General features: G+C 37.7%; 4 protein-coding genes and 1 non-coding gene across 8 annotated transcripts; 1 reads left to right on the top strand and 4 right to left on the bottom strand.

Moving 5' to 3' along the window:
* Positions 1 to 317: 317 nt before the first annotated feature.
* On the bottom strand, positions 318 to 390 carry TRNAA-AGC (transfer RNA alanine (anticodon AGC)). The gene has a single exon. It is a non-coding gene; the product is annotated as a tRNA-Ala (tRNA).
* A 999-nt stretch (positions 391 to 1,389) lies between these two features.
* On the top strand, positions 1,390 to 6,268 carry LOC135629710 (SKP1-like protein 1). Of its 3 annotated transcripts, none has more exons than XM_065137529.1 (3): positions 1,390 to 1,772; positions 5,823 to 6,001; positions 6,110 to 6,268. In XM_065137529.1, the coding sequence occupies exons 1-2, from the start codon at positions 1,470 to 1,472 to the stop codon at positions 5,994 to 5,996; spliced, it is 477 nt and encodes a 158-aa protein (XP_064993601.1). In that variant the 5' UTR covers positions 1,390 to 1,469; the 3' UTR covers positions 5,997 to 6,001; positions 6,110 to 6,268. The 3 variants fall into 3 exon arrangements, with proteins under 3 accessions (XP_064993601.1, XP_064993600.1, XP_064993599.1); XM_065137528.1 differs by having other exon boundaries at positions 6,094 to 6,268; XM_065137527.1 differs by having other exon boundaries at positions 5,823 to 6,268.
* Positions 6,269 to 7,176: 908 nt separating this feature from the next.
* LOC103985476 (uncharacterized) lies at positions 7,177 to 12,899 on the bottom strand. 2 transcript variants are annotated; one of them, XM_009403182.3, is made up of 2 exons: positions 11,040 to 12,899; positions 7,177 to 7,616 (listed from the first exon to the last, which is right to left on the bottom strand). In XM_009403182.3, the coding sequence occupies exons 1-2, from the start codon at positions 12,851 to 12,853 to the stop codon at positions 7,610 to 7,612; spliced, it is 1,821 nt and encodes a 606-aa protein (XP_009401457.2). In that variant the 5' UTR covers positions 12,854 to 12,899; the 3' UTR covers positions 7,177 to 7,609. The 2 variants fall into 2 exon arrangements, with proteins under 2 accessions (XP_009401457.2, XP_009401465.2); XM_009403190.3 differs by lacking the exon at positions 7,177 to 7,616 and having other exon boundaries at positions 11,036 to 12,899.
* An 880-nt stretch (positions 12,900 to 13,779) lies between these two features.
* Positions 13,780 to 18,965, bottom strand: LOC135629349 (basic leucine zipper 19-like). Its single transcript, XM_065136575.1, has 3 exons — positions 18,598 to 18,965; positions 17,484 to 18,350; positions 13,780 to 14,213 (listed from the first exon to the last, which is right to left on the bottom strand). The coding sequence occupies exons 2-3, from the start codon at positions 18,283 to 18,285 to the stop codon at positions 14,188 to 14,190; spliced, it is 828 nt and encodes a 275-aa protein (XP_064992647.1). The 5' UTR covers positions 18,286 to 18,350; positions 18,598 to 18,965; the 3' UTR covers positions 13,780 to 14,187.
* A 185-nt stretch (positions 18,966 to 19,150) lies between these two features.
* On the bottom strand, positions 19,151 to 24,964 carry LOC103985496 (rac-like GTP-binding protein 5). Its single transcript, XM_009403215.3, has 8 exons — positions 24,657 to 24,964; positions 24,216 to 24,416; positions 23,316 to 23,403; positions 23,090 to 23,199; positions 22,903 to 22,966; positions 19,779 to 19,843; positions 19,606 to 19,671; positions 19,151 to 19,517 (listed from the first exon to the last, which is right to left on the bottom strand). The coding sequence occupies exons 2-8, from the start codon at positions 24,312 to 24,314 to the stop codon at positions 19,416 to 19,418; spliced, it is 594 nt and encodes a 197-aa protein (XP_009401490.1). The 5' UTR covers positions 24,315 to 24,416; positions 24,657 to 24,964; the 3' UTR covers positions 19,151 to 19,415.
* Positions 24,965 to 25,888: the final 924 nt, after the last annotated feature.

Here is a 25,888-nt window from a genome sequence, read left to right as displayed (position 1 = left end):
ATCTGAACTAAATCCCCTTAATATAATTTTTCATTACACTCACTTTAAATTCATTAAAACAATTAGCAAATAATAACATATACAAATTTTAATCCTGTCACGATTATTATTTTGACAGAAATTAGTATAGCAAAATTATATGAAAACGAATTTAAATATAATAATATAATTGTAATTAATAATTTAGCTATAAAAATTAAACTATATATCACAAGAATTATAAAAATTAAACTATATATCACAAGAATTATTTTGACATAAATTAATATAATAGAGTTTTAACTTGAAAATAATAAATGAAGAAAAATTATAATAACTGGAGATGCGGGGTATTAATCCCCGTACCTCTCGCATGCTAAGCGAGCGCTCTACCATCTGAGCTACATCCCCTTCGTATTTTTTTATTTACCTAATAATTTTATATAGTAATATATCTATTGTTACACAATTATTTTGACAGAAATTAATATAACAGAGTTAAATATAAAAACGAATTGAAAGTGCGGAGTATCGATCCCATACCTCTTGCATGCTAAATGAGCGCTATATCATTTAAGCTATATCGCCTTCATATTATTTTTTGTTACACTGACTCTAAATTCATTATAACAATCCTGTCACGATTATTTATTTTGACAGAAATTAGTATAGCAAAATTATACGAAAACGAAGTACAAAATTTTAAATATAAAAATATAATTGCAATAAATAATTTTGCTATAATAATTGCAATAAATCACCCAAGAAGTCTTTAAGTGACTGCACAAAATTATATGCCTTAGTCATCTGACTCGGGCGAGCTAATTGTCAGCAAGAATTTGAAATCAGATGGTCATTGCATTAACACGGGAGATTATTGAATCATTGCAATTTGTGCTTGGTGTGATTTCATGACCTAAATATGGCATTGATCTATTTATGATTTACTTGTCGTTTTAAGATTTTTCAACAGAAAAATGATGTCTTATCAATTATATCATGGAATCAACATGATTGCTATAAGATAATAGTGATCATAGTCTTAATATAGTGCTATAACTATTTATACTATATGTTTACTTACTGTATAATCAATCAATCGTATCGATATGTTGATGTATGCACTACAAAGCATATATATATATATTGAGAGAGAGAGAGAGAGAGAGTAGGAATCCATTTAGAAGCCATCTTATGATGTGATGAACGGATTAAGTCGGTTATGATATAGTAGTGGACTTTCGCTGTGGAACAGTGCAATTCCATTTGTGCCCCTAAACATACGTAAAATATCGCCATATGCCTCCCTTAAAAAAAAATTCAAATGTCGTGAATACCCCTAAAATAAAATATTTGCATAAATGTTAAGTTATCTATAAATATCGAGGGTCGGTTCAACGCTAGGGTTTCAATCTCATCCTCGTCTGTATCCTTTTCCATCTCCTTGTCGTCGGGTATCTTCTTCGATTCGATCCGATTGAGCGGCCGACATGGAGAAGAAGATCACCCTCAGGAGCTCCGACGGCGAGGTGTTCGAGGTGGATGTGGCGGTGGCGATGGAGTCGCAGACCATCAAGCACATGATCGAGGACGACTGCGCCGAGAACGGGATTCCCCTCCCGAATGTCAACGCCAAGATCCTCGCCAAGGTCATCGAGTACTGCAGGAAGCACGTCGATGCCGCCGCTTCCAAGTCCTCCGACGACGCTTCCAAGGTCGCCGACGACGAGCTCAAGGCCTGGGACGCCGAGTTCGTCAAGGTCGATCAGGCCACCCTATTCGACCTCATTCTGGTACCGATCTCCTCCTCTTCCCTGTTTTTACTCGTTGCAATAATGACCGTCTGCTTATGGAAATTTTCAGCTACTTATTTCTGAATTTTATTGCTAGTCCTTGAGGACTCTAAGTCAGATCATGTCCTTCCATAAAAGGACTTCTGCAGATCTCCTTTACAGGATGGCCTTGCTACTATAAAGTCTACATGGTTATTTATCTGTTGGTCATGAGTATTGGGCTGAGGGTGCTCACATTGATCCTCCCCAGACTCCGCTTTGGCGAGAGTCTCGTTCATTGTTTTTTTTTTTTTTGGGGTCATGATTAGTTGTTTTAATTCAAGAACTCCTATGAATATAGAATAGTAATGTATAGAAACGTTGATGATATTTTAGCAACTAAATGGGCACATATTGACCCACCTCAGATCCCTCATAAGCAGGAGCCTCATGCACTTGTTCATCTTCTTTGTTGGCCATGATAAGTTGTTGTAGTTCAAGAACACCTACGAGTACAGAATAGAAATGGAGATGATATCTTAGCTAGTAAATAGGTAGGAGTAACATGGGTTTCGCTGCCAGCATCAGGTGAAGAAACACAATAAGGTGGATGACAAGTTGAGGGAAGGATTACATGGCACTGGCTGTAAGGAAGAAGAGTAATGGTCAATCATTTAGAAGTAGGATAAGAAAGAATAAGCATGGGAGGAAGTTGTGCTGTTGATACAATGGAAGAAGAGTGACATTTTTTAATGTTTTTTTTACCGTTTCCATTATTTGCATTTACTAGAATATAGTGGTGACTGGTAGATACTAAATTTTGGTGCTGTAGATGGTAAATTTAGTTTTCTAAATTTAATTAAAATTTAGTAATTGTATTCATTTTGTTTCTTTTACGTTTTAGGTTATAGTTACTTTATGTTTGTGTGTGGCTTTCACCTTTAATTTACTGTTTTGGATTTTTTTTACTTTATTAATAATTTCTTTTGATAAAGGGAAATTCTATGGAGATCAATATTCTAGCCTATTTAAAAGGGGTCAAATGACAAGATGAATAGTAGAGTTCAATGATTGTTGAATGCTATTTCCTCTACCTAGAAAAAGAGGTAGCATGAAAAGGTAGAGTGACATTAGCAGTCGATGCTATTAACATCTTAGGTTGAGTTAAACAAGGAACTAATTTGTTCAATCAGACTTTGACATGGTCACTGGTCAGCGGTGGATCAAAGGCAAAGAGTAAGCAGTTAGTGGTCATAGAGTAACCAGTTTAGCGTCTAAGACACAGTAGTTACCTAGTTAATAGTTCATCGTCCAAGAAAATAATACATGATTGATAGTTCATAGTTCGACCAAAAATAGTGCATGCCATTTAGCTATGAAATTTTGTTATGTTTATGTTTGGCAATGGTCTACTCAAGCTTTCTAAGGAATGCTAGACTCATCACTTTTTGGTGCGCTAGTAGAATAAGTTTTTGGTACAGTAAGAGCAGAAGTTTAGTCCCTTGCCAAAGTTAGTGGTGTACCTTTCGGTGCATTTCCTATTTAGCAGTGAAGCCCACAATGAAGAATTTGCTACTCAATTTAGTCAGAGGTTTCATCATAAGTTTAGAGACTTTCTTTAATTTTTCTGTTGCCTTTTTTCTTGCACTCTATTTGATATGTATATATAAGTTCACAAGCGATGTCCCTTGCCATGTATTATCCCTCAAGTTTGAGTCAGATACTTGGCATGCTTCTAAAGCAAAAAATATCTGGCCATTTTTTTCCTCTCGTTTTTTGAAGCTAATTGTGGAGCTTGTCCTGAACATCTTCTTTACTTTCTTCAAATGAAGGTAGCCTCTCATGGAACCTGGTTTATCTTGATTACGAGTGGTTTGCCTTGTTTTGGTTTTGGTGTCTTGTGACAATGAGGTTGACACACAGGCATTGTTTGAAGAACTGAATGGTGAAAGCTTACTGTATGGCACCCAAGTTTCCTCCCACTAATGATATGAATGGGAAATATAAAATCATCACCTAAAGCTCTTGACCTCTAAATATTGGCCTTTTCGTAGAAAAAAAAACCATTTATTTCTGTAGAGTATTTGTTTTGCCTAAAGGTGTTTAAATTTTTTCTCTCTCCTTGAGCTGAGCATATGATAAAGAGGTTTTATTCTCTGGTTTGTATTTGACATAGAATAAGCTGTTGGTTCAATTGATAGGGTCTATGGTGACAAGAGTGCACACATAGAGAGGGTGAAAATGATAAACATGAAAGTGAAGAAGAATTAAGCAATAATTCTAATTGAGTCATTCTCTTTCGTCACATTCATTACTATCAGGTGTTTAGACTTCTAACACATCATTATGTCTTGATATTTATGGATATTTAATCTATATTGTGTGTGCCTGACTGAGGTTTGAGGAGATATCAACTCTAAATCCATGAGGGTTATGCTACAATAAATCAATTTTTTTATAGGAAATTAAACATTTAAGGTCCTGCATAGTTGTAGTCATACTTATTCAGCTTTGTCCTGCCTGTTTTCTTTGGTTCAAAATCAAACATTTTAGACATGCATGTTTACTTGATTAATTTCACTTAGGTTCTTTATGTTGAAAGCGCGCGCGCCCGCGCACACACACACACACACACATACATACATATATACACACAAACACATAAATGTGGTTAGTCACATTTTGATTTGAAAATTCTCATACAAAGATCAAAACACCAAGTCAAAAATCAATGATCAAACTTTTTTATGTGATTTTGTTTCCTCAGAATTATGTGATAAATTATGAGATCCTGAAAGCATTTAATCATTTATCGAGTGATGCAATGATTCTACCATATAGGATGATACATAATTAATTTTTAGACAAGCCAAGTAGTCAACCAATGGACAAGTGAACTCCAAATGTAACAACTAATTAAAGAAAGAGACTCTGGATGATGTGGATCAACTTCAATATTTTGAACATTGATTTTGATTTTTCTTCACAAGATAGTAAAGATTTTATAAACTGAATTGACATCAGATTGACCTGAAATGAGCTGCATGCTCTCTCTCTCTCTCTTTCTCTTTCCACACACACACACACACACACACACACATTACATTTTTATCAGTTTTATCAGTACCTGTATTCCATCCATTTTTGGAGAGCAACCAAAACACTAGTATTCAAGCAAGCATAATTTATGTAAATCACATTTGTCTTAAACAATTAATTTTGGTCTTCCATTTCTGCAATTTGAGCTGTATGGTGTCCTTGACAGTTTCCAGTCAGTGCTTTTAGCTTACATGGGTACATAACCAAATAGTGGTAATCATCTCTGAACCTGAAGATGTTACTGGTCCTCCATATTTTATGAATGCAGTAAGGCTTGAATTCAGGTGAAAGAGTGTTTACCATGGCTTTAACTATATCTTTAGGCTAATAGATTTCAACTAGGGAAGCTGTGAATCGTGCCATCTTGTGTGGTGAGCACAGCTCATGGGTCCCACAGGATATAAGAACTTGTTTGTGTACGATGGAGTGAAGGGTAATGAGGCAAGACCAGCGAAGGACATCAGGACAAGGGTGGTTCAACTGGATTGGATATGTGTTCAATCATGTAGTGTAGAGAGCTTAACCTCTTGTAGGTGGTTATAAACTCGATCCTGTGTCGACGGAAAGGTCTCTTCTCTGATGGAAGGGCTGTTCTTTTTTATCCACAAGATCAGAGTGTTCTCATGATATGTTTGAGAAGTTAGCAAGTAGTATAGTGCCTAGTATATCAAATTCCAGACCTTATAGTAATTTAAGAAGTATAATGGGCAGACCTTATAGTAATTTAAGAAGTATAATGTGCCCATTGATTTACTTGTGTACTTAACATTCGGGTATTAACGGTTGTAGCTGTTTGTGATTCTTGCTGAGAGTTGATTGTTGTCGGATTTTAGATTCACGGTGTCCTTGCCACATTTGTTGTTTGGTATCTTATACCCATTTAAACTGGAATTGTAAATTTCAACAGATACAAATATTTATTCACAAGTTTAATACGGATAAATTGTTTCAACGATCGTGTGGTGCATTCAGGCTGCAAATTATCTGAACATAAAGGGGCTACTTGACTTGACTTGTCAAACTGTCGCCGACATGATAAAGGGGAAGACTCCTGAAGAAATCCGCAAGACCTTCAACATAAAAAACGACTTCACCCCCGAGGAGGAAGAGGAGGTGCGGAGGGAGAACCAGTGGGCCTTCGAGTGATCCGAGTTGAGTGTCTCCTCTCCTGTCCATTAAAGCTTCCTTTTAACTTCTCTCATATTATGATTGCTAGTAGTGGTATTGTGGATTCTACATGCAGTGTTTCTGGTCCGTAGGTTGGCTTAAGAAGTCCCAATATGAAAGTGTCAAAGGGCTCCAGGATGGTGACTTCGGTGTTCGCTTTGGCTCTGTAATGTTATGACCCTCTTTAGTGCTACCAGTTATATGCATCATCTGACTCTGATATGGGAAGACTTCCTCCTGTTTGGTTTTGAGCCATGGATCGTTTGGTCTGCTTGCACACCCGCACAGCATAAATCTTTATGGATTTATGTTGCCTATGTTCAGTAAATAATATTCTGTGATTCCTTTTTTTTTTTTGCTTCCACTATAGCAGGTTATGAGGTAAACTCAAATAGAGCGATGCTTTTTCTAGCTATCACGAGATACTTGGCTCTCCCATGATCACCCCTTTGATTACCTTTCATCATAATTTGGAGTGATGTCGACGTCTTCAATATCAAAATGTCAACATAAACAATTATTTTCTTAATGGTATATGAATACCTCGAGTTCAGCGCACATAATTATGTTCTAATTAACCTTCCATTGCCATTATTATTTCACTGTCAGTTGAAATTTTGATTGACACTAGTAGTGTCTTCTATTAGTAAATTCCAGTTTGTTTTAGGTATGTTACGTATGCATATGTTAACTCTATATTAAAATTTTATAAGAGAGCACTGTTTTTAAAGAAAAGGGGTGTGTGCATCACGAGAACCATTCCCTCTCTCTCTCTCTCTCGCTCTCTTCATACCCCTTGCCCCTCCCTTCCGTCATCCTTTTTATGGAAAAAATATCTGATACTATATATAATTTTAAATTATAATATGACATATTTCATGATGCATTTTAATCAAACATATGGTCCCTACGGTCATATTCGCACATCAATGCAGGAGTAGGATACCGGTAAACACAAAAACGTCATAGAGAATTATGCGCAACATGACATTACCCGAAACAGCAGAGGTCGAGAGGTATTCAAGAAGCATCACTTGAACCGCAACCATTCTGGGCACAGGGAGCAACAACCGGCAATGTCAGTCCCAAGAAGAATAGAGAGGAAATGCCAAACGAAGTGCGATAAGAATAATGGCGTGAGCAGAATACCACACAGAAATTACCATGAGACAACTCGAGTTTCATTTCCGTTGGAGGTATTAGAGCTGCATAATATGAGTATAATAGAATGTTAGTCACGTTTCCTCGACAGCCAAGATGTTGCCGACATACTTCTTCCTAAAATTTAATGAACAGAAAATAAATCAGCGTAATTGTCTTCCGATATAAAGGAGACCTCGGAAACAAGCTTACATAAAATACAAGAGTCCCATTGTTCATAAGACCTCAACATTCTGCTGGGAAGCTATTGCATCACAATTGTTGCAATACCAGTTTGTCATGACCATAAGGTCCACAACTTCGAAGCTGGAGAATGCATGCGCCTTTGGATTCGTACAGAAGTGACAGGTATTTTCGAACAGCATATGCACGCCTTCCAACATCGTCATGATGTTGTACCCAACCAGCAAATTTTCACGCTGCCACAGGAATTAATCCCTGAAAGTAAAAAAAAAAAAAGAGAGTACAAATAGAAAATGTAAATATCATGTGGGGAAGAGAATAAGGGGCCGAGTGTGTAATATTATCATCTGTTGCCAGAAACTAAATAGTTCCTTAAAATATGCAAAATTTGATAATAACCCAAAAAAGGGAACAAAAAAGAATTGAACCTTGATGTGGTCTCAGTAGTACCATGACAATGCAAAGGAATTATATTTTTACCTACTAACGAAATCAGACTCTACAGCATTGACCAACTGATGCCTTCCAACTTATAATAGGTTTAACAAAATTCAGTGAATTTGTCATGACAGGTAAATTTTTTATGTGCTGCAACTCGTGCTTAGCTTGGTTTGATTCTTGATAGATAGATGTTATCAGTTTTTGTAACTCACGCTACCAAAATTGGGGAAACACTAATTGCATGTGTGCGCCTTTCTACTGTAGTCACTTCACAACTGATGGCACATTGCAATGTGCAATAATACATAACAAATTATCAATGAAAGTACATCTACCTCTCAATTCCTTTCAAGCACAGCACCAATAAGCCATCTCGAATATCTTACGACAACTATCTTCTTTTCCTCTTACTCCCCTCGTACAATTGAAATACTCAGTTCATGGACCCCAAACACTATTCTTAAGCCTGTAGACCCACATCTGTCCAAATTTCATATTCCATGTTGCATATAATTAGAATTTAGAACAAAGACCACGTTGTGCAAAACATGAAGACATCAAGAATTAAGCCTTGTAACACTTTTTTCTAGTTTATAATAAATACTGGAAACTTATTTATAGTTACAGAACTTAATTAACTATCTACCCACTGTCCCTGAAAAAACAACTATCTGGGCAAATGATATTGAATACTAACATCATGTGTAACGCATTGGCAGAATGCCAGGCAAAATTTGGAGGATAGTAGTCACCAAGGCTGATCAACAATTCTTGTTGAAGAGAAAGGATACTGGATCATGAACAACATTTGATTGAAATACACATCCTTAAAAAGAAGAGCATCACATAGAATCTCTGAAAGAAAATCCAAGTCATATTTGATTTCAACAACCAAGGGTTAAAGTCCTATGCACCTATTTATTATACAGTGTTGCAAGATACAGTCAATGCAGCCACATGTGTGGCTATATGGCTGCTACTTCGCATCAGAATCTATGGAAGCATATACAATCCACATAAATATGAAAAATTAGATCATGTGATCATAAATAAGAAGATCACGAGATGAAATGCCCCCATACCCTTGTTTACTTAAACTGTAGCACATGTTTACCTTTTAAAACTTTAAGCTTGATTATATCTCTTTATACTTAATTAAATGTTATTTCCAATATTCTAATATGAACCGATTATGTGGCAACATGTCTGCAATTTATATGTGTATGGGTTATGTAAGACCTTTTTTGCCTCCATACCATGGCTGCTTTAAAAACATTGTTTACAGGTGTCTTCTTGCCAAAACTTCAGCTTGCCAACTATTACCCATAGACCATAAACTTACAGACCAGATCTTAGAACCTCCCAAAAATCCTTTGCAATTTTACCATAGCAATGTGGCAAGTATTATGCATTCTAAACCTAGTAAAACAACCCAAATTGACAGCCCATAAACTAGGGTTTAATGCATAATACACCTTGTCAATTGTCTATACAAGAAGAATCCATGCAAAAGGACAAACGTGACATGAGGTACATGAACAAAAAAGGTGATATTTCTTTAATTGCAATAGTCACAGCAGGCACCACAAAGGTCATATGCAAATTCAAATATATAGTCATACAATATCTTAATATATGCGTATTAGAATAAAATTTAGTGACCATGACATCCTTCTGAGAACAAATGTCACCACCTGAGCAAATTTTCTTATGATAACAGATGTCAACAAAATATGTGTGTGAAAGAGAGAGAGAGAGAGAGAGAGAGAGAGAGAGAGAGACATTATGATGTGTGAGTGGAAATGAACTTGTGTATAGTCAGGAAACACTGTCTGTACTGCTAAGATGATTGGGGTATTATTAGAGATGACAAGATAAGACAGAGAGATAATTCTATTACTAACATGAGGGGAGGCCTTTTATAAGACTATAAGAATGTCCAGAGAATATCAATAGATGCATCATTTATGCAGTGATTCAATCATGATTAATAGTAAAGGGAGAGGCTGATGAATGCCTAAGAAAACTTTGTTAGAAATAATACAAAAGAGATCTGATAGCCCTTAGTTTGACAGGTGAAACCATGCAATTTTCATCAAGACATTCTCATGATTGGTGAGATCTTCTCTAACTTCTTGATTGCTTTAATCAAGTATCTCATGTTATTAATCTTCATAGAGCCATCACATGCTTAATTATAATATAATTTTGGACAATACTAGATGCATGCATCAATTATTGCATGTCATTCCATAAAGATGTTAGCCACTGGAATAGAGATCATAGCCAATAGAGTACATTATGCCATCAGATTACAGATATTACCCATTTGGTGATGCCCAATTTCAGTTAAAATTAAATTATAAGCTATTTATATAAAGCTTGAAGAGTTGTTAATCAAGAAAAGTGTGCTTGCTAGTTTAACTTAATGAGTCAAATCATCAACTCATTAATTTTATACAAATTTGATTACAGATCAACAGAAAAAAGAATAATAAAGAAACTATGATGGCTAGATACAATTACTAAGTGATCCCTAGTAGGTGCTAGATAATTACAAAAAAACAAGGAGCCAGATAAGATGATGCAAAAAATTCTATGAGATAGTAACTGTGCATAAAAATGAGATTTCATTTTCAAAATATGATGTGAAATTTTGATATCCTAGAAAATTGCAAATGTCCTTTCTAGACTGCTATACTGGATAACCAATAATGAGGTGCCAGAAAGTGCACAAATCAGCATTTAATAAATACACAAGAATATGATGATAATTCCTAATTTTAAAACATGAAACAGGTCAATCATCAGATATCATTAACCCTTATTACCAGAATCAAGATTCTTTGTCTCATGATTTCTTTATATAACATAATGTAGAAGATAAAAATATATTATGATGCTTTTTTATCGACTTATAATTCAGAGTCACTCACAGTAATTCAGTCAACATAGACTTTGGCATGGAAAAAATGATATGGTTTTCTATATGCTATAACTTCACCTATCAAGTATTTTAAGACCACCAATTTTGAACTCGGCTGATGCACTAAGAGGAAACCACAAGGCAGTTGGCTTTTACACCTACAGCTACTGACCAAATATCGAAAGGCAACATACTAGCAATCATACAAAAATTCAATTGGCAAGCACAAAAATTATACTGGAACAACCATGAAAAACAGAATAAAATTATATTCCACATACAGATATGGAGTACAAAGAATGATCACTCACCAATACTTGATCATGCCATCCCATCCGCAAGTTGCAACCTTGCTCTGCTCCAATGGATGCCACTCACATCCAATGCACACTCCTTCATGACATTTCAACGTCCTAAAGACCTTGCAACTCTTCCAGTCCCAAAACCAACACTTCCCTTCTCCATCTCCTGAGATAACAAAACGTCCATCCGGAGAAAAATTCACCTGACAAGCATACCCTGCTGCAATGTGGCCTGCAAATCTCTTCTTCTTATTCAGCTGAAACCTCTCCTTCGTACTGTATATAAGTATCTGATTATCCAAGCTCTGAGCAGCCAACCAATTTGAATTAGGATGAAGCGAGATTGAAGGCATGGAATGCATGTGAGGCTCACTGATGTACTTTATAACAACTGGAATCCCAAACTCCCATACCCGAAGTGACTTATCATCACTAGAAGTAACAAACCTTCGATTATTATCAACAAAAGTGATGGTATTAACTGCTCCTAGATGTTGATCATACTCTTGTGTGATTGTGCCCGAATTCATGTCCCACTGTACAATCTTCTTGTCACTCATTCCTGCAAGAAGAATGTTCTGTTTGTCTTCATCTGGATTAAGCTTCACTACGTAGGGAACCTTCCCAGTGGAGAAGGTGGAGATGACCTTCCCCGTCTCAGTGTCCCAATACTTGATGTTCTTGTCATACCCAGCACTCAAGAACTTGGTACCATCAATTGAAAAGGAGATGTCGCGAACCGCCTTCGAGTGGCCCATGTATGTCCGCATGCACTTACCAGAATTGAACACATCCCATATCTTGACCTTCGAGTCCATACCAGCCGAGAGTAGAAGGTGGCCATGCTTCGGAAAGAATCGTATTGCCGCGACACCCTTGGTGTGGCCGCTCCATGTATGAACCCAACGTTTTGGGATGTAGCAGTGGTCGTTCTTAGGCTTCGCATCCTTGGGCGGCTCGATCCATGAACGACCCTGGTAGTCACGCTCCTCCTTCCCGTGGAATGTGCTCTTGTCTGAATGCTCTGCTTTATTGCCAGCCCGCCCTTCTCCGCGCTCCTTCTCGGCCTTCTTCTCCGCGTGCTCCTCGGCGTACTTCTTCTGCTCGTCCGTAAGCTCGCCCTGGACGACCTCGTTCTTCCCGGACCACGGGCTTTTTCGATTATTGAGGAGCCACTCGTCAGACGCGGGGTTCTCAACCTCAGGCCCTGCTGCGGAAGGGTCAGCTTCTTCGGCATCGGGCGCTTTCATCTGGAGGCGCCGCCGTTTCTGTTCCTGCTGGGGCATGTTGTAGACGGAGAGGGCCTGGTTCTTGGTTAGGGTTTCGAGGTCGCCGACGTAGGAGAGGCCGGAGGGGTCCGTGGCGTAGCCGTACTTGTGGAAGGTGTTGTACTGCTCGTCGAAGAGGAAAGGCTGGATGGCGGCGTCCTCCACGAAGCCGAGCTTGTGATTGCGCATGCCCTGGGCGACGCCGTCCTTGGCGAAGGGGTGGGCGGGGCCGTGGATGGGCGCCCAGAGCTGATCGTAGGTGGGGTTGAAGGCCACCGCATGCTGCGCCGGATCGAGGGGTCGGTGGATGGCGCGGGCCGATTCGGCGGCGGCAAGGGCCAGGGTGGTGTCGTCCACGCGGGGGGCGGAGGACTTCGCTGGCAGGCGCGGAGGGGAAGAGTCCGGCGACGAAGATCCCTCCGCCTCCGCCTCCCCCTCCCCCTCCGTCGCTGAGGCGGATTCCAACCTCTCTCCTTCTCCTCCTCCTCCTCGTGACATCTCTTCGGGTCCGTCGTTGTCGTCGTCGCCTTCTGTGTAGCCTCGTAGGAGATCCATGGTGGAAACCCTAGAGACGGTGACGGTGACCGCGAGAGGAAGAGAGCAACGGCAAAACAGCAAATCTAAAAGAGAAGAAATAGGCCCGTGTTGGTCGAGCCGTGGTTCGAATTCATGCCGAACCGGTCCGTTTCCCAATTCCGGACCGATTCGAATCGTCTCATAGACCGGTTAACTCAATTTGGGCCGGAAGTGGAAATGGGCGCCATTTTTGCATAAACGACATTAAGAATTTTTCGTCGCAAGTGAAAAGTAGTTTTCAATAATTCTATTTACATAAAACAGAGATAAATTGTTATTTGGAAAAGAAATTTTATGGGTGTGCTTAACATGCAAAAAAAAAAAGAAGACAATTCTGATATATCTTAAAAATTATCCAAAAAACTTTCTTGGAATTTTTTGTTTTATAAAGAAAAAATGAACCAATAGAAATTCAACTTTTTTCTCAAAATTGAAGGTTCTAAAGGATTAAAAGAAGGATTAAATACATGTACAAGCAAAGTGTAGACTGATTAACAAAATCAAGAAAGCAAATAAAATTAATAAATTCCAATTTTTGTTACATTTAAATTGTCCAGATCCGAATTTACTGTAAGATTTGAGTTTGGAGTCCAGAAAAATCAAATGTTTCATCTTCATAGAATGCAACATATAAAATTCCACAACTTGTGTATAAAAAGTAGCAAAAATATACAACATTTTCATGCCATATCTTATTTTCTTATCCTTCCTTTTTCCTTGGTTGTTACTTATTTCCAAAATGATAAACTCTTTCCTAAGCCAAACAGAAGAAATAGATCATGACTCTTACAATCATTCAGATACATAAAGAACAGAACAAATTTTGCATAAATGATTGATGTAGTAGGATGATAAGTGAAGTTAACAAAACAAGGCCAAGCTTGAAGAACATTCAAGCATCCACAGGAGCTAAAACGCAGTATGCATTCACCAGTAAATTAAGGACTTTGGAGACATAGTCCAACTAAAATACAAATGTATCCATAAAGTTCCCTATTGTAACTATTCCAATCAAAACATCTGCAACTGTTACAATTGGAGTGTATTTGATAATGCATCTGATCATAGCTTCATCCAGAACAGTCTTGTTCACTTAATTCTACCTTGTACATCATATTTAGTCTTGAAGGGGAAAAAAAAAACAAAGAAACTAACTGGAAAATCAGTTGACAAATCGATAGTTCAAGGATCGTCAAAGATAGCTGCTGAGTTCAATTCATAAGGCTACAGATTGGAATAAAAAGTAAGACCAAAAGAAAGCTGAACCACTACTGATTCACAACTTCAACCACCGTGGATGTTTGGAAAACAGATCATAAATCCTCTGCCGCATGAGCACCTACAGAAACCAGCAGAAAAGGAACAATAAGAAAGTGAAAGAAAAACAAGTTATAGGCCAAAAAAGTAAAAGAAAAAAGATAGAGGACGAGAAATCTGAACATGAGTATCCCAAGAGCAACATGATATGAACATCTTCTGTAAGTGAACAAAATAAGCACAATTCTATGTTTTGTCAGGACTAGTACATAGTCAGGTCGGCGGCACAAATCACGGCATGTGCCTTCCAACACCGTATATACACTGAAAGAAAATTCCATAGCCTGTGCCTACACCATGTGTTGCTACGGTTCATACCAATCCAGCTGAGGATCGACACGGGTTGGGTATCCAAAATGTCAAACCATGAAAATAAGTATTAATTCAACACAAACAATATGTTTCCACTAAAACTGCAGGAAGTAAGACACACGTTCTTGAATGCCATACATATTAAGCATTTTACTAAGGTTTTCATTTCCATATCCAATGCAAAACAACAAGAATTATAAAGAAACTAGAACTCCAAGGTAGATAAGGTGACAATACAAGAACTAATTCAAAGTCTTCACCAGATACAGAAATGTGAAAGAATATGACATTTAAGTTTGCTGTATACGCACTCCAAGCCACTCAATTTTCAGAAAGCTAATTCTGCAATGTTTAAAAATCCAAGTCATTGCAGAAAGCACGAAAACCACATGCTTATCATCAATAATATGTTCTGTTTCCTAAACGTATAAATACAATAGTTTTTTGGATCACTAAGGGCTCTTTGCAAATTACCATTTTGACATGTCCAACCCATCAATAGCTACTTTTTTTATAAAACCAACCAGTTGCATGACCATGTTACATTTCCTTCTGAAACAGCCAAAAACTCTAATTCCCAACGGTTCAAATTTTGCTCATCTAATGTTAACATAAGAAAGATTCTTCAACAAGAAGTCAACACAAAGTTGAAAGCAATATGAGTACCAACATATAATTTTTCTTTGTGTATCTTGCAACTAGAGTCCAGTATACAATGTATAATAATACACTAGCACAAAACAAAGTAGTTCCTGATGGTGTTCAGGCAACACAATAGAAAGTTCAAAATGTTTCTTAATTTCTAATGCATGTATTCTAAGGTGATTGAATTGATATCTTTTCAGCTCCAGAATTATTCTATGGTTTTGGACTCGGTTTAGTCTATAACTTGTTACTTATCAGAAGAAAGGGAACAGTGACTATCAACTTCTAAAGAACAATCTTGGAAAACTAGCTGACACATCAACTTGATATGTTTCACATGGAGATGATATCAAAAGAAAATTCAAATATTTTTTGTAGATTATTATTCAATCATGTTTCATCAAATTGGCAAATTTTCTGTATTAGTTCCATGATTAGTTCATTGTGCAATAAACATAACTAAAATCACCAAGAAAGTCCAATCTAATACAAGGTACACATCATTTTCATCCTAGGTTATATCCAGTGAGCTTGGCGTCTCCTCTTCCACGGTCTTCGGCCCATATGTATTCAGTTGCACTTTGAACTGCGTAGTGATAGGAGATTGTATTGGTGCAAGCAGGGCATTTTATCCAGGAGCCCATTTGCAGCAAAGCTGCACAGGATTCACTATTTATGCAAACCATGTCGCTTGGTTTTTAAGGTTTAACAATTACACGTCAACAATAAGCCTTAGACTTAAAAAACTAAAATCGTAGTTAAGCACAAGGCCATTTGAGTGAAAAAAAAAACTAATCAGAGATCTAGACACCATATCAAATACATTTGAACTCTAGGCAAACATATCTTCAAACTTGGATATATTTCCACCAACAGCATCGGAAAATGAGTAATGGCGCTCAGGCAACCTTCAGCCTATTCCCATCTTAACAATGTATTGTTTAAGCAACCAAATATAGATGTAATAGTAGTGAAATGTTTTCCTTTTTTCAAGGTCATGTCAATTTTTCCCCTCTCCTCAACTTCTCCCCTCCTCTTCTTCTTCCCCTGCTATGGCTATCATTCATGTCAAGTGTCTGACTCCTTTTGCCCATCCTCCCTTCCATTGTTCCCTTCTCTTGTCTCTCTCCTATTGTACTCTAAATAAACTAAACCAACCTTGTCGATGGACTTAGGGACCATGAAATACCTCAACAATTGTTCATCATTTAATCACCTGGTGGTACTACGATGACTTCGTATAAATTCCAAGCATTTCTTGTCCTAGTAACACCAAGTGTCCATACAAACAATTTGCAGCTATGTTGCACTAATCTTTTGGATATATTATGTGTTCCACACAAATTAACCAAGCAACATAATTAACAACATACATACATACCTGAACAAAGAGAAAGGAATTTGGGAATGCAACTTGGTGCAACTGGATTAAGGAATGTTCCTCTCAAGTGGCTCAATAATGCAATTGAGCCAAGCTGTGCTTTAGCATTTTGGTTGGTTTAAATTCAACATGACTTTGAGACAAAATTTAAAGCTCTTTCTTTAGAAAACTTATCGAATTTGAAAAGTTTGAACTCATCATAAGCTCAATGGATCCAAATCCAAGCTCTTCTCAAGCTTGAATATCATAAGCATATAAAATAGAATTCGATAGATAACACCATAACTCCTTAAACCTTAGGGTAAATGACAATTGGGTGACTGAACTAAATTGTGCAGAGAACTCCATGTATTAATGTGTTGATCTAGTCTTATTGTCAACTTGTATTCATAAGATGTAACAAAAACTAATACAGCTGCATGATAAGAATTGACTTGCCAATCTGGTTGTCTGCATCCAACTTATACAATGTGCTTTGTGTGGTTCGGAAACCTCATAGGACAACTTGAACTACTTCCATTGATTTGTCAACCTATATGAGCATGATGGATAACCTTTTTCACTGTCATTTATGTCAGGTTGACAATCAAATCCTACCATCGAACTAGATCAACTTCCTATCACAGTTTATAGATGAAAATTAGTGGTCAGACTTAATTGAAGCATTAAGTATAGTTTAAACAGGTGGTCTTAGTTAATCCTTACAGGCCAATTGATATATGCCCAATTTCAAAGATCAGTGATGTAGTTACCAATAGGATCAGTTTGATTCGTCTGACGATTACAACATGGATTTCAAGGTTATTAAAATCGTTCATGCCCACCATTATAGCTGAAGCAAATTATACATGCAAAACATAGATATATAATTAACCAAAATATGTATTGGAGAGAGCAGATAACAACTGAAATATATTGGAAATATCACTTAACCAAAATGGAAAACAAAATCACCTTCTATCTTTGTGGTATTAGATGAGCAATCAACTTGTCTTGGAGGCCCTCTTCCACAGCCAAAGAAGTTCTTAGATCCAGAGGTTGAACTCCCCATGCACTGGATGTTACCAATCTCACAGTGTCGAACACCCTGACCATTAAATGCACCATTTTCTCCGATGTTCTTTCCTTGCATCCCTGGATGGAGGCAGGAAACCTGATCATCACAACGGAAACCACATGAGTTTAGAACCTGGGCATCACCCAGTAGGTTTGCTTGGAACGCATTGGAACCAATATCTCCACTCCCTTTCACCGGTTTCTGATAAGGAAAAGTTCCGATCTCTCCTTCAATCCTCCCCCTTAGATCTACAAGCAAGCATCTCAGCCTTGCAACCTCAGCTTCGAGGGCAGCTTGGTTCTGAAGTCTCTTCACCAGTTGCTGATTAATCAATCTTAGTTGAGCAATCTCCTCCTCCAGAGACGCCGCATGAGCTTTCTTCTTCTCTCTGTACTTCCGAACAGCTTCTCGATTACCGCAAGACCTTTTCTTTGTCGAAGAGTTCTTCTCCACAGACTCGGCAGTCTCATCCGCCGCAGCAGTGAGAATTTTGGTGTGGACATGGAGGCAAGTATGGGTGTGAGAGAGGTCAGGCCCGGGAGGGTTGCAAGTGTGGGTATGGGTGCATGAATGCTGCTGGCTCTCGTTGAAGATGTTGTCGAAGAAACTATCCATTGAGCAGCTACTTGGAAGATCTTCACCAGCACTCGGGCCAGAGAAGACCTCCGGATTAGAGAAATCGACGTCCCCTTCGTCCATAATCAAGAGCGAAAGCTAACCAAGTGTCGATTTCGCGAAGGAATTCAATGGCCAGTGATCGATAGCTGTTACAAAAGACGACAATTTTCAGATTCCAGACAAACACAATAAGGATCTCAACCAGCAGCGCACAAAGGAAAGCCGAGAAACCAGAACACCGGAAATACAAGATCAAGTAGAAACATCATCCAATGCGAGGAACGTCGACACATGGCCACACCAATCACGAAAGTCGCGGAGCAAAGAAACGATTTTTAACCAAGACCAAGAGCAAAAAGCAAGGAATCGAATCAGGAAAAGCCACCAGAGAACCTCAAAATCGAAGATTTTGCTGATGAAGCAGGGAAAGCGACTCGATCTCCGTTGCAGCAGAAGAACAGGACCAAGGAATCCCAGATCCAACCGAGAGGGTGCGCTCCAAATCCCCTAACCCTAAAGGAGCAAAGACAGCGGCAGAAAGAACAGACAACACGAAGCTACTCCCAGTTATCGCGATCCACACATCGATCGATGGGAGACAAACGAGAGGGCGAGCGGAAACGAAGCCACGGATGCCATTGCTTTATACGAATCTCTTAAAGGACGGTTCGATCAATCTTAACCGTCCAACGCAACGATTGTTGGAAACGTGAGATCAATCTCGAGCGTCCGATGTAGAGGGGACGGTGGAGGATTTTGATTCCGCGTCAGCGAAACGGGCTTGATGCTGATGCGTGAGTGAACTCCACAGCACAGCCACAGACGAACAGAATCTATTTCGACACCCCAAAAAGAGAACACAGATTTGAGGCCATGGAAAAGAGCTGCAAATAGCTCACTGCAACAAACATGCAAAGACATGCAGCATCAAATGCACTAAGACAGATGCACGGCAAGCCATCTTGCAGATCCTAATCACTACACAAATCTATAGTAACACGAGTAATTGAGGTAAAAAAAACACCAAGTACAACATGTCTGCAAGTCAAACAGACTTCGAATATTTACCCAAACATCAGATGTGCATAGGAGGTTACATGATTGATTGATAAATCTGCGACAGATCATAAGAGAGAAATGAAACCGATAACCTGAAGCTTCCATGACTTGCGGTAGGTCGATTACATATTTCTTGTTCATGTGCATAGTATTCACATGATGAAGCAACCCTTCTGCGACTTCCTTTTCTTCTTCTTCTGCTTGGGTGGTTGAAGTACCACTTTGATGGCGGCGTCAAAAACTCCCTTGACATTCTGCACAGTGAATTTGGCATGACGGTGGATATAGATGAGCAAGATATCATTATAAGATTTAAATGTATGGTGAAGAGGAAGAACATACTTGTTGGGTCTTTGAACTGCATTCGATGTAGGCAGGAGCACCAATTACCTTCCTCAACTCTTCGCCCTTGAACCGTACGAGAATTACCATAAGCAATTCGGCAAGGTGATATGGTACAGTAGAAGGAAAAAAGAAACAACAATTCAGGCTGCAGAATTTGCAGCAACTTGTACCTGTGCGGTGCTTATTGGTACAGCACTAGGGTGATCTACAAAAAATTGCGTGTCATCCCGGAGATCTGCCAACAAAGCCATGCACAATTATTTGCAACAAACAAAAAAGCCAAAATCCACAGAACATGATCAAGTTAGGATTATAATAGTGTGAGCGAAAAAATAAACTACAGGAGAATGACTAACCAAGCAACATTCTTTAAAACAAATTCCCTGACTCGTAAGTCATAAGAACAGTGTTAAAAGCTGATCTTATAAATCTGTCAACAGTCAAAATGCCTGACAAAAGAGGTGAACCTGTATGCCATTCCACCATTCAAAGACCGGTACGTATACAATGCTGAGAAACACAAAGTCTAACTGAACACCCTTGATTCTGAAGTTTCAGAATACATGTAACATGCACTTACAACGACTTGATTAGTCAAGAAAACCTACCTTGGGCTAGTGGGATTAGACTAAGAAGTGCAACCAATTCTATATTTCCTAACTTTTAGAGCCCCAAGGGGATCCAAGAGCCTAAAATCCTTACCTACAGAACCATGCACGAGAAGCTCCAAACTTCCAAATTAAACAAATATCTCTTGGTTTATGTATTTCTTCAGAATCTAGATATGAGATCCAGCATCTTTACAAACCTCTTATTATAATCATTGTCTTTATGAATAATGTAAAACATAATAAACAATTAGTAAATAGCATGTTACTTCTGTTGATGCAAACCTTCAACATGAATAGGCACCATTGTGCATCCAACTCCGGAACTAGAAGCAATAGGATCTTCAAGTTTCCAACAAAGCTGGAGCCATTTGCAAACTCAAAAGCAGTATATCAAAGACCAATACACGCCCATTTAACAGGATTTTTCACTAGTGGGATAATATCTTGAATTATTTCTCATTGCTCTCACATATTTGAAGTAAAATATGATGAGCATAAAACAACAACCATAGTGCTTCAAAGTGTTACTAAATTGTTCAGTGTTCAGTGGAAATCTCTCAGAAACCCAACATCACCAGCATAATCTCCCCTCTTCAGTCGTCACCGGAGTTAGTTGTGCAACATCATGTAATTCTAGTCACATCTATCACATTAATATCTCAACTGTCTCTGATATGATTACCCAAAATGCTTATTCTTATTGCCTCAGAATTCAGAATTTGACCGAGCATTGGTCCACATACCTTGCTTTTATACACTTGATAGCAATGAAACCAGTTATCTTATTTCATGTGAAAAAAATAACATTCTGCCAGTAATAACTCAGGTTTCATTATTGACTTTCCACGAATGGATCATGTAAATAGATTACTTTCTGCTAGGAAGAACTTGAGTTCTATAATTAATTTTTCCACAAAAGCATCATTCGAATGCTCCTCATGCTCATAACCTAAAATGCTTTTCTCCAAGATGCCAGCTACACATTGAACAATAGCTGCCTTCAAACTTCAATATGAACAACTATCCTTCTATAATCAATAACTGTTGATGCCAAATGGTGACGGTGGATAAAGTTTTGTTGAGGAACTTGTTTGCTCAATGAATGACATATTTCCATGTTGGCAAAATCTTCACATTCACGGTTCCATCATTGTACCTATAATAATTCCGAACTCTAAAAATAGGAAGCCAGACCAAAATCAAAGATGACCATTAAGATGCTTGGCATGGTAAGTTAAAATTTGACCTGTTCTGGAGTCAGTTTGAGTTCAACATAAGCATATTCTTCATTGATTGTAAGCTTTAAACCAACACAGCCTGACCTAGATAACCTGCTCACCCGAAATAAAGCAAAGCTTACCTTAACCTGCCCACTTCACCTGATCTGATCTAATCTATTGAATAGGTTAACCTCCCCTGAAATACAGCAAAGCTTTCCTTAACCTGCCCACTTCACCTGACCTGATTTAATCAATTAAATAGGTTGTTCCAAGATAAAGAGATACTGACAGCTGGTGTGTTAGGTTGAAAGCTAATAGGATTGTGCTTGGAATAGCCCATTATACTCTTATTATATGTATCTGAAGATGCAATGAATGAAACTTTTTTCATGAAACAAAGAGAAGATTGTAGCACTGAAGCATGTGTTAATTGTATGGGGATTTCAGTAGAAGAAAAAATTATTTACCATAACAAAGGTAAAATTGGAAGGTATTCAAAGCTTAGACAGAACAATAACTTACAAACCTTGCAAGTAATTGAATATAAAACAAAAGTTAACAATTAAGTAAAACTAACATGCATAGAACTCGGGCAAAAACCTTCACTCCTTGTTTTATCTAAATCTGGCTGTACAGGAAGATGGTATATGTGCAATACCAAATTGAATCATCAGTATTAGAGCAAAGACACTGCTTTCTCCAGTGTTGTATGGAGAGAAAACAAATAGTGAACTGGAACAAGGAAAGTCAATCGGATACTTATTGAGTGATATTTGCAGCCATGGGAGATATACATGAGCATTAGCCACTACAAGTTCTTTCCAGTTAGCAACAATGCAGAAGAACCATGTCAGTGTTACTTATCTTTAACCATTCCAGGAAAGAATAGAATACAATATATGACATCATAAGCTTTTGAATCTAACCCCTACATATATACAAGCTACCTTGTTTATGAAAAGGGCAATTAAAAGGCTAACATAGATGATTCTGGACATCATCAAAATGTACTTGCTATAGTCAAGTACAAGGTTTAGATAACAGTACTGAAAACCGTATCGGAATCATATTACACTCATACATAACAAGCGATATGGTATAGCAAAGCATCAGTGAACTAGTAAAATAAACAAAAAAAGGTTAACTGTCAATACCACCAAGAATGGTCAGTACACAACTATATGGATTCAAGATTTGATATTGAATGGTCAATTATACGTGGTTATAATGGAATCATAACATGGACTTTTGATGTTTCTATGTTTTCATTTGAATGCTCTTGGCACTATGTGATGCAACAACATAATCATAGCAATAAAAATATCAACAACTTCATGTGTGAATACGTATTACCTGCTTCACACAATAAAAATTTAAAAGACAGTATAACATGTATCTGGTATTGATATATGTATTGGTATAGCCATAAAATTGACCGAAAAGATCAAAGTCAAAATAATTACCAAGCTTTGTTCCAACAAGAACTATGGGCACACCAGGCGCATAGTGCTTCAATTCAGGAATCCACTAAAAGGTGAAAAAGGAACAAACCAGATAAGGAAAAATGGAGAAGTAGTGAGTCGGCAGAGAAAACCAAGTTTGACAAAGCAGAAATTAATATTCATGAAAGAAAAGGGATCAATCTCTTGCCTTCTTAGCCACATTCTCATAGCTGGCTTTACTTATGAGAGAGAAGGCCAGCAGAAAAACATCTGCACCCCGGTAGCTCAAAGGCCTTAGTCTGTTGTAGTCCTCCTGGCCTGATCCAATAAAGAATAACATCACATCGAGTGCATTATAATGCAAATGAGGGCCTTATTACATAAGTAAAAAGTATGAAACAGGTAATCAAGCAAAAGAAAATGCAAAACATTACCTGCAGTATCCCACAAACCTAAATTAACTGTGTTGCCATCGACCACTACATTTGCACTGAAATTGTCAAAGACCGTCGGGACATAATCCTGTCATCATAAAAATAGAACTCATATCTAAGATTTACAAAAAAGAACCATAACCACATTTATCTCTCTAAGCTATAACCAACAGCAAAAAGTTTATAGGGAAATTAAAATTATGTCCAAATTAAATGAACTTCATAGGACCAGATGCTTCAAAATATTGGCATGTGGAATATCATATCCAGGACCAGGAAGAAAAGAACTAGGCTCATGTCTGAAAGCAATTACGAAAGATGGTTCTTTGGTGCATGATGCATAGCTCCACAAATCCAAATTGATGCTGAGGCTTCGTACAAAGCATTGTCTCGGATTCGACACTCGTGAAACTCGATCTACAAACATCTCACTAAAATATGACCTGTCTGGACATGACCGACATGCTCTCCAATAAAATGGAGTTAGGAGATTGTGCTGCAGAAACACAAAATCCACGAACCATTTTTTCTTTTCCTGGGATCATTGCCAGAAAAGAGAAACAACAAAAAGAAGTTTTTTTCTTGTGAGTACATCACAAGATATAAGCATCGGCTAAAAGCAATAGCATGCTCATGATATATTGCACATTTAGTTAAATAGGTATTCAAACCGGATAAAAAACGTAGCAAACAATGGAAGGATATATTTTCGAAACACACTGCCTTAAACAACACGAAAAAAGCATAAATCCTCGATTCTAGCTCCCTCCCTCCCTTCTCCCCTTCCTGAAGATTAGACCCGAAAAAGGACGGAAAGCCTGCAATTTTCTCCCAGAAGCACACGCAAACCATCATGAAGCACCTAAAATATCATAAAAGATTGGATTTTTCGGCACTCACCGTGGGAAAAGTGTTGCTGGTGTACGATATGAGCATGCAGGTCTTGCCGACGGCGCCGTCCCCCACCGTGACGCACTTTATAAACCTGGATGCACTCATCTCATCGGCCGGTGCCTTTCCCCCCACAAAACGCCGCCTTTCTCTCTCCTCCTCGTCCGGTGAGTCCTAGTCGGCCTCCGCGCGGCTCTAGCTAGTGCACATCTGAAAGCGCCAAGAGGAAGCTCCACATTGCTCAGCCGACCCAAAGGCCTCCATCGAGGACAAAGGGGAAAGAAGGAAACAGCCCTAACCCTATCTCCGGAGGGAAAGGAGATCCACAAAGAGATCAAGAGATCACCTTTGGGTTCCCTTTCCTCCTCCTTCTCGCCCCCTGTTTCTTTCCCCTAAAGAAAGGGCGAGCAAGATAGAGAAAGAGAAAGAACGAGAGAGCGACGCACGAACCTTCGGCTGTCGGGGGTTGTAAAAAAATCCTTCGCCAGAAATGGTGCGGTTGAATCGGTCGCCGATAAGAGGCAGCGAGCGGTGAGGAGATCAACAGCGTGGAAGGGAAGAGGATATGTATATTTGGGAGTTGTGCTGTGAATTATTCATCTACAGAAGCAGCACTAAATGTGTGCGAGAGAGAGAGAGAGAGGAGAAGAAGAAGACATGGAGAGGGAGAGCGAACGGAAGGCAATTGACACACAGTTCAACGCCAGCTAGCATCATTACGCCTCTTCTTCTCTTCCGTCTTCCCCACAAGTTGAGGAAAGATTGACTGTAATGTTTTCTCATGGGAAAATGATATATATATATATATATATATAGCAGGAAAATATTTATAATATTTAAGATTTATTTGATTAACATCTTATTAATTCGATCTGATTTTTCTAGCAAAAATAATCAGTATAATACTACACAGTTAATAGAAGTTAGAATTTAATCGGTGTAAAAATATCTCATACCTAATTTAATATAAAATAATAATAATTTAGTTTTTAATCTCAATCAATAAAGTTATACAAAGGAGTGAGAAACTTTGATGGTTGATAGTGAGGTGTTGGATTAAATATCATGTTCACCAATTATACTTGGCAACAAAATTATTTAGGCAAAATTATCTATATATCCATCTTTATACTTATATGTACTATGTTAAATTTGATAGTTTATGCATATGGTTTTACTCAATCACTCAATTGATTGTTATTTGGATATTAATTAAAAATTTTAATTTACATTAGTATCTTATTAGAAAATTATTATGATGATAAGAATATTTTTAAAATTATAATATATATTTTATTAAGATTAAATAGGGATTTTTTTATTTTAATATTTTGATATTTTATGTTTTTAAATAAAAATAAACATGTAAATTTAAATCAAATTATAATATATTTCTTCAACATATTACTAATTGCTTTACAATTCAAAATTTTACTTCCAACTTTGCATAAATCCTCCAATTGATACGAGCAGTCAAATGTCCTCCGAACATTATTTTATCATGACCTAAAGGATTTATCTCGATTTGAGTCATTATTTATTTTTCTTATAATATTACTTATTTTAAGTATGTTTTGTGATTCAAAAATTTAATACATATAACTTTTCATTCATTAGAATATTTGAGTAATTTTATCGAATATCCCATATTAATTTTATCGAACATATTTGAATACTCAATC

This window comes from Musa acuminata, chromosome BXJ3-1 (genome assembly GCF_036884655.1).
Source record: "Musa acuminata AAA Group cultivar baxijiao chromosome BXJ3-1, Cavendish_Baxijiao_AAA, whole genome shotgun sequence".
In the NCBI taxonomy this organism is placed as follows: Eukaryota; Viridiplantae; Streptophyta; class Magnoliopsida; order Zingiberales; family Musaceae; genus Musa; species Musa acuminata.
This window is presented reverse-complemented; position numbering and strand designations above follow the sequence as displayed.

Excerpts from the sequence above, each read along its gene's own strand:
- LOC135629710 (XM_065137529.1), top strand. The coding sequence starts at position 1,470 with ATGGAGAAGAAGATCACCCTCAGGAGCTCCGACGGCGAGGTGTTCGAG. Across the intron at positions 1,773-5,822 it reads CCCTATTCGACCTCATTCTG|GCTGCAAATTATCTGAACAT; the intron begins GTACCGATCTCC and ends TGGTGCATTCAG.
- LOC103985476 (XM_009403182.3), bottom strand. The coding sequence starts at position 12,853 with ATGGATCTCCTACGAGGCTACACAGAAGGCGACGACGACAACGACGGA.
- LOC135629349 (XM_065136575.1), bottom strand. The coding sequence starts at position 18,285 with ATGGACGAAGGGGACGTCGATTTCTCTAATCCGGAGGTCTTCTCTGGC. Across the intron at positions 14,214-17,483 it reads TAATACCACAAAGATAGAAG|GTGCTCATGCGGCAGAGGAT; the intron begins GTGATTTTGTTT and ends TGGTTTCTGTAG.
- LOC103985496 (XM_009403215.3), bottom strand. The coding sequence starts at position 24,314 with ATGAGTGCATCCAGGTTTATAAAGTGCGTCACGGTGGGGGACGGCGCC. Across the intron at positions 19,672-19,778 it reads TACCAATAAGCACCGCACAG|GGCGAAGAGTTGAGGAAGGT; the intron begins GTACAAGTTGCT and ends GTACGGTTCAAG. Across the intron at positions 19,518-19,605 it reads GCAGTTCAAAGACCCAACAA|AATGTCAAGGGAGTTTTTGA; the intron begins GTATGTTCTTCC and ends TTCACTGTGCAG.